General features: G+C 34.8%; 1 protein-coding gene across 3 annotated transcripts; it reads right to left on the bottom strand.

The window, feature by feature from the left end:
* Window positions 1-201: 201 nt before the first annotated feature.
* On the bottom strand, window positions 202-7,697 carry LOC117612881 (plant cysteine oxidase 4-like). Of its 3 annotated transcripts, none has more exons than XM_034341513.1 (6): window positions 7,533-7,697; window positions 6,713-7,047; window positions 2,497-2,642; window positions 1,887-2,034; window positions 707-910; window positions 202-566 (listed from the first exon to the last, which is right to left on the bottom strand). In XM_034341513.1, exons 2-6 carry the CDS (start codon window positions 6,813-6,815, stop codon window positions 448-450), a joined length of 720 nt encoding a protein of 239 aa, XP_034197404.1. In that variant the 5' UTR covers window positions 6,816-7,047; window positions 7,533-7,697; the 3' UTR covers window positions 202-447. The 3 variants fall into 3 exon arrangements, with proteins under 3 accessions (XP_034197404.1, XP_034197406.1, XP_034197405.1); XM_034341515.1 differs by lacking the exon at window positions 7,533-7,697 and adding an exon at window positions 5,706-5,787 and having other exon boundaries at window positions 6,713-6,824; XM_034341514.1 differs by lacking the exon at window positions 6,713-7,047 and having other exon boundaries at window positions 7,533-7,696.
* Window positions 7,698-7,902: the final 205 nt, after the last annotated feature.

The raw sequence follows: 7,902 nt of genomic DNA, 5'->3' as shown, positions 1-7,902 counted from the left end.
ATCAAATTTAACATCTGAAAAATTAAGACAGCACAAACAATCGTTGCCTGACAAACCTCAGTATAGGCAAGCCAGGCCTAATTGCACACCACTTGGGTAGCTACCCATGCACTTATTTGAAAGGTTGATTGCAAAAACTCTCTCTTAGGGAAAATACCACCAAGGCAAGAAGAATCGCCATACGAATACGATCAATGACCATAAAACAAACAAAATGCCAACGCGAATGTGATTGGCCATGATTTCTTTCTTCCAACTTCCAATGACTGCCCTACTAGTTTAATGTGAGGTCAGTAAATCAGACTACATTGGTGTATTATTATGTACAAGCCAAATGCGCAACTTACATAAGCCAAAAATAAATTATTGCCAAAGTTCCCCCTCAATGTTTCCTATCATGGAAAACGCAAATTTAACTAAAAATGTATAAACAAAAAACAAGAATTCTCAAGTTCTAATAACAGGGCCCTTGTACAGCCCTCTGCGAATCACAAAGTTGTCGGGAGGTTGAAACTCTTCTAACCAAGTCACTTGTGGCTCTGTAACTCCTTCAAACTCAAGATAACCTTCATCCCAAACAAAACAAATAAAAACTACGAATATCAGCATGGTAGACAAATTTTACCAGTTATGAGTTATCCTTATTCTAGGACCAAATGGAATTTTTGCAACTGTAATAACCAGCAACGTAGACAAATTGCATTACCAGGCAGATCTTTTCTTGAGGACTTCCGGAAATACGTGCAGTGCCGTCCATCTTCAGAGGAGTAAGGAGGCGCAAGGATGTCAAAGATGGCACAAGGAGTTAGAGCTCTAAAACTATGGATATTGCCTCCAGTTGTTGGATAAAGAACTGTTGGTGGGCATGGTGCTGTCATCTCAGTATCTTTGACCAGCTTTGCAGGTTTAGCTGCAAAAATCACCAAGTACGGTTTCTAGTTTAAAACAAATAATGAAATCATAATAGCCCCCTTCACAACTATGGCCATGCGAAGAGTTACTTATTCAGCGAGCTAAAGACTACACCAAAATTCTTTTTTGCGCCCTTTTTTTTTTTTTTTTTTTTTTTTGTGAGAAACAAAAATTTATTAAATAACAAACAAATACACAAGCAGTGGCAGAGGACAAGATCTAGCAGCTACCAAATCTTATAAAGCCTAAATTACATTACTGGAAAAATAACAGCAGCCCTCCAATCTGTAAAAATTGAATTAAAAGGTATTTCCTGGAATTCTGAAGAAACTGACGCCCAAAGGGGTGTCCAAAGGCTACTTTATCCCACAAAATATCCACCTTGTCTCGCGAAAGTCATCCAACACGAATCCCAAGAAAACCACACACACAAAACTGAAGGTAATTAGCCAAATGAATTTCATTCAAAAGGGGCTAAAACTGTTCCTTAAATCTTTGGTCGAACCATAACTGAAAACATATATATAGCAAGCATTCAAAGCAAAGCACAAAGGTAAAATGGAAAGCTGTTGATGTTTCTAAGCTGGTTGTTTTCATGGCATGCTTAATTTATATATTTAAATAATTGAAAAACATATTCATACTTATCTCAGCTCATATATCAACGTATTAGTATCAAGACAAACATATAACTAATCCCGCCACAATTAACCACCAAAAACTGTTAAAAGAAGTTCAAAATGTGAAATAAGAACATGCTAGAATGATGACAGAGCTCACAGGATTTGGGAAACACAATCCCAGCGGTAATTTCCTTGTCGTAAGAATCAAAACACTTCCCGCATACAGATACAAACATTCACAAACAGGATGCTGTTTAATTTTTGAAGCATGCAAAGGAGATATTACGTCAAGCAAACAAAACATTAACTAACATTTATATAGTAGATGAGAGATACTGTGGAAAAGCACACCTTCTGATGGATCAGCAGTACCAGGAAAATCAAGCCAGTCATATGAATTAACATATAATGTACCATATATAAGCTTGCTCAACACAGTCATTCCAGGATGATTATGAAGGGGTATGATAGAGGAAGGGGGCATGCAAAAAATTCCCATCTGCCAAAAATAATAACAATAGATAAATACCATGATACTTGGATATCCAATTGTAAGTGAACATTGATTGTGCAGTTGCGAGTATGCAGAAATTTCTAGTCTTAGAACTCTAAGGCTCCATTTGGTTGAAGAGATTTGTATAAATGGATTCGGAATTAATAATAAGCTTACAGTTTTTAAAAGAACTGTACAAATACAATGCAATATATTTGAAAGAACTAGACTTTACATAATATTATGAATTTGAGATGACTAGGTACAACAATGAATCATTTGAAATCCATGTATATACATCTATTTCATCCCACAGGAATACAAACTTTTATGCATTGTTAATATTATTTTCAAGCAATTTAACTCTAAATATTAGCTAAAAAATCCCTAGATTTGAAATCTCACAATCAAAATGGAACCCAAAACAATTTGCAATCAATAACTGATGAATTGTCACCCTGTACTCACAGAGAAGCTATCGCACTCATGTAAATGCAAGTACTTGATTGGTGGCAGTGACTGCTGATCCCCATTACGCTCAAGCATAGAACCTGACCAATTACGCACCAACTGTGCCTCCTGTTCGAGACCTACATCAGCAGGCTTAATTTTCTCTGAAACAAAATTATATAAAAGGTTAAAAAGTGCAAAAATATAAAAAAATAAAAAATAACATAACATAACAAAGGAAGTGTTTACCTTAAGATTTCACACTATTATGTGCAGAAAGAAAGCAAAATGAGGCATGTCATATAGCATTACAAAAGGGTGCTAATCCTGATGCTACGGGCAATGACCACTGCTTATGTGTGTATTAACAGTGCAGATGCAAGTACTAGAGCTGAAAATCGAGTCAAGCTGTTGGCAAGCAGCACGAAGCTTGGCTCAACAAAGCTCACTTACTTATTTAATAAAAAAACAAACAGAAGTCAAACTTTCAAGCTCATTTAATAAACAAGCGAAGCCTGTGCAATGGTAAAACTAGACTTGTTAAGGCTTGTGAACAAAGCTTGACAGCTTGTGAAGAAGCTTGAGACCAGCTCAAATATTTAATCTAAGGAATAAGCTATTGTATCTAAGTGTCTACAAAAATCCAATACTAGTTTAAAATATATGTCTTAAATTCTTATTATGATCATAAGTATTTAGCTCTAGTAGAAGGTAATCCTTCATCACAAAGGAAAGGAGGGAGTTACAGAAGTTTGTAGTACTAATTATTCAAGTTTACCACGTAGGCCTTCAGCACCAAGCAAAAAATTTCAATGCCTTAGATGTCTTGTAAATCAGGTGGGACAGTTCATGCTAAAGCCCAATCACCTTTTGGGTCAGGGAAGGGCAACCCAATCTACAAAAAGCCAAGGTCGGGCCCCAACCTTGATCCAAAGGAGGGAAGGAGCTACAGACAGAACCAGGCCGTACCCATCCTATCCTATTTTTTAATTTACAATTAATCATCTAAAACTAAGTTATTAATATTTATCTACACTACTATTAAGAAAACTCCGTGTGTCAATCGTAATACAAAAAAATTCAAAGACACCCCTTTTACATAGTAATTAAACTCCACTTTCTCTCAACCGTCTTCTTTCTCCCACACCTTACTTTTTTTCTCCTTATTGCAACTTGCATCATACTGCACATGCATCCCATGTGGTGATGCTTATGGTTTGTATGAAACAAACTAACTTCTCTTAATATGAGACTGAGGCGTGCATGATGACTTTGTTGGAGTGTGAATAACAGTTCCAATAAATAAAAATATCTTAAACTTATATAAATAATAAGACTTCTAAAATATAAATACTGGGGCAAGGAGAGGCTGTGGCACCTAGGCCCAAGCCCAACTCCAGGCAAGCCTGAATCAAGCCCAACCTCAAGCCAAACCTGGGTCAGGTCAGCCGTTGGGCCAGGGGCCTTTACAAGCCTAGCCACTACACTAGTCCCACATCTATTAACAACAAATAAAAAACAGAGTTGTCAAGGCATGAAGCCAACTCATGAAAGGCTTATGAAACTAATAAAGCTTGAGCTTTGAGGTTTGCACTCAAGAGGTTGAGCTTTTGATGCAGGACGCGTAGGACCTAAATTTATTAGTTTCCTAATGTATTTGTTTGTTTCTTAGATTCTCTAGTTTTCCAATTACTAGTAGGATTTCTACTTTTCCAAATTTCCATATTTCAAGTTTTAAGTTTCCTATTTTATTTGGGTTATGATTTCTGTTTAAGCAAGGTATTTTTATCCTATTATTTCTAGGTTTTAGTTTGCTATAAATAACCCCATGTAGTTCTTTAAAATTCAGATTTGAATGTTGAGTAAACCTTGTCCTAGAACTCTCTGATTTCGTCCCTTCAATCTATATTTCTTCTCCTCAATCTCCGATATTCTTCTTTGTTCTACTGCTTCAGCCCTTTATCTCGTCTTTTCGATCTATAATTCTTCTCCTCGGTCTCTTATATTCTTCTCTGTTCTATTGTTTAAGTGCTTAATCTAACACCTACGGGCTGTACTACATCAGCTTTACTTTATATGTGGAAAGACTTAGCCGTACTCCCCTGCAACTAACCAAAAATTATTAAGTAACAGATGTCTTAACTATGGAGTGCTCAACAAACATGGAGCAAACATATCTTAAATGTGCTGAAAGTCCTAAATAAAAAAGGTTCAATGTGTCGTTGTTGTCTCCAAATTCCAAATTTGTTACAGATACCTATCAAACTTGATCAAACTACCAAGGACACCAATTTGTTGATGGTGGTCTAACAAGCTACTAATAATGGTTTTCGTCTCGCTAACAAGAGCATGCCACTTTAAGAATTTTTCTTTTAGTCTGGACAATGGACATATTCAAATAAGGGTTTAAGGTTTAAGGTTTAAGGTTTAGGGTCAACTTGTACACCACACAATTATGGTGGCCTGAACATAATAGACAGGCAAGTTCCAAAATAAAAAGACAAATTGAAGCATGGAGCGATTCTGATCACACATTAAAATAAAAAGACATGCATAAACCTGAATGCACAAACAATGTTTGGTAGTTTGGTTGTCATAGGTCCCTTTTTCTTATCTAACTGATTACAGCTTCAAGTTAGTGGTGCACAAGGAAATGAAATATATACATAGAAGGCAGGGAGGCAATATGCCAATCAGTGATTAAGTGGTAATGGAAATATCGGATGGTCATTAATACTTCAGGGGACTACAGACTTTAAAGAAACCAGAGAAAACCAGTATATCAGAAAGCAGAAAATATTAAAATACAAAAACAAAGTCAAACCACTTTTAAAACGTTATCAAAGGGGAAATTGAAAATTCAACAAAATAAGGTCCATTAGAAGCAACTTTGACTACAATAAACAAAAATAAATATGGCCCAAGAAAATATTGTGAAATATTACCCTATAATCAAATGTCAATTCACTGAAGACCACATAAAATAAATATCCATGTCATAAAGGATGGTTTCTAACATGTGTAGACATTTTTAGGATAAGGTGGTTAGGGGGTTGTTCTTTAGAATTTTAAGAAAGTTAGTCATCTAACATCATGAAAGGCCAACAAGCTTTAATCCTTTTTGAGGAAGTGAAAATGACACATATATTAAAGATGGATCTACCATATATATCGGAGACTTGGATTCCTTGTTCCAGATAATTTAACCTTAACCATAAATTACTGACCTATTGGACTTTCGTCTTGAAGAGATATTCAACATCAAGTTAAAACAATTTCAGATTCAAATCCACAAGAATAATCAATCAACTGCAATCCACAAAAAACAAGTACAAATCAACTCAACGAGTCAACAAAGAAAGAGTATATCAGAGAAGACATGATCCGATTCACTTAAACTCCAAGAAAGTATTAGTAGAAGCATCTTTACATAATGCTAAAAAGAAAGAGAAAAGATAAGTTGCCAAGTTCCCTAATACTATAGCATACTTGACAAGCTCACCTACATGTGTACCATCCAAAACCCTGTACACAAGTATGTTTTTACTGCAACGAGTCATAATTTAGGTTCTAAAGAGCCATAATTTTATAACAAAGTTCAAGCATAATGTATAAAATGAACGAGGAAGCTTTCAGAACAAACAGAAATCCCTGATGGTGGTACCTCGTATTTTTTATATGTTATCAAGTGCTTTGAATATTTTTTTTGTCTGATAACTACTAAGTGTGAACAATTTAGGTTTTGCTTTAAAAAAAAAAATTATACAAACAATTTAGGTTTAGTATGAGTAAGTTTAATCTTTTTTAATTTTTTTATTTTTTATTTTTTATTTTTTATTTTTTACATTTTCTCGATGTGCTTTAAAGTTCATTGCTGCCTTGCCTTGTACTCTTCGGTTTCTTACATAGCTAGATTAGCAAGTTAACTAAACTAATGGGAAACTCCTTTCCAGTTTATGACTTAGCGGGGAGCACTTCAGTGGATGAGTTAAAAATAAACACCAAAATTGCCCAGGAAAAACTAGTATATTTGATTTGTTAGGATTTTCAAGACAAAACTTCTCTTCAAAAATTAACATTCACTTCAAAACAACAATTTTGTCTGTCTTTTCGATGTTCCAACTAGGCAATGACATATAATTAGCAGAGTAGAACATGGAGCAGCAGAACTGAAGCACAATTTGAACATGTTTGGATTGATATATCAGGAGATAAAAGGACCATTTCTTCATACCTAGTTTAACACGAACTTTTTCGAGTGCTTCTTCTGACACAGGTCCATTCGGCAAAAATGATGATTTGCAAACATTATAGAGTCTCTGAATATAATATGGCATGATGCAAAGACGGTACCAACTTAACTGAACGGACTACAGCCCTAAAAATCAGTAAGCTGATAACATCTTCGCAAGAAGCTTATTGATTGCAATGCCAATCCAAAACCAAATTAGGAAACCTTATTGCCTTCTATTCAGCATATCAAACCTCTCATTTTGCAAACGACAGAAACAATAATGAAACTCCATGGCAGTTTTTCGATCCCTCTCTGCTAATCTTATCTATGAGCACCTACTCAACAAGAATACATATTAAGGCAGTGTTAATAAAATTTTCATTAAGAGCATGCATGAAAAGAAAAGATTATGAATTTGCATCTCGTACTTTTTATGACACATATGCAACTAATCAAAGCGATTTGTTTCATTCAATTCTAAAGTTATCTTTTTTATCATTCTTTCAACCAATTCTAAGTAACCCAATAAAAGGTAAAGTGAAAAACATGCAGAACATTATACATATACTCCAATAAAATAAAATCAAAATAAAAAAATACACCATTTATCAAGTAGTTAAAAGCGAATAAGATCAAAATTTATCAAACGAAATCAGGGAATTATATATCAATACCAACAGAATGATGAGAATTTGAACTTTACAATGATTATAAGAAAAACAAGAAAGACCCACGTTGGATCCAAACTGGAAAAAACCATAAATGAGATCCAATAAGGAAGAGAGAATATGGATTGAGATGGGATTTGAAGCTACCGTACCTGGGTTTGGAGAGATAGACGAAAATTGTGGAACAAGTGAGAGGTAGAAAATGAAACATAGGGAATGAAAGAGCAGAGAGATCGCCAGTATAGAGGAGGAAAGGGGAAGTGGAGGAAGAAGCCGAAGGAAGATCTTCGACTACGTCATTTCCTTTTACGGCCTTTTTGGGTCCGTGTGTATCTCTCTTCTTCACCACTTTGGCCTCCATATTGCTACATATTCACAAAAATACCCCTCGCGTTTTTTACCCTTTTTTAAAAAATGGAATTAATCTGTATCTATAGCTATATATTATCTATTTTGAGATAATCGTTTTATTAGTCCTTCAAATTAGACTGAATTTGAGTCTCTCAATTTCAATTTTATTAT

The sequence above is a fragment of the Prunus dulcis genome, unplaced genomic scaffold, assembly GCF_902201215.1.
Source record: "Prunus dulcis unplaced genomic scaffold, ALMONDv2, whole genome shotgun sequence".
Classification (NCBI taxonomy): domain Eukaryota; kingdom Viridiplantae; phylum Streptophyta; class Magnoliopsida; order Rosales; family Rosaceae; genus Prunus; species Prunus dulcis.
The sequence above is the reverse complement of the archived record's forward strand: the minus strand, read 5'-3'. Positions and strand labels throughout refer to the sequence as shown.

Excerpts from the sequence above, each read along its gene's own strand:
- LOC117612881 (XM_034341513.1), bottom strand. The coding sequence starts at position 6,815 with ATGCCATATTATATTCAGAGACTCTATAATGTTTGCAAATCATCATTT. Across the intron at positions 911-1,886 it reads TACTGCTGATCCATCAGAAG|CTAAACCTGCAAAGCTGGTC; the intron begins GTGTGCTTTTCC and ends TGATTTTTGCAG. Across the intron at positions 567-706 it reads CTCAAGAAAAGATCTGCCTG|GTTATCTTGAGTTTGAAGGA; the intron begins GTAATGCAATTT and ends TTTGGGATGAAG.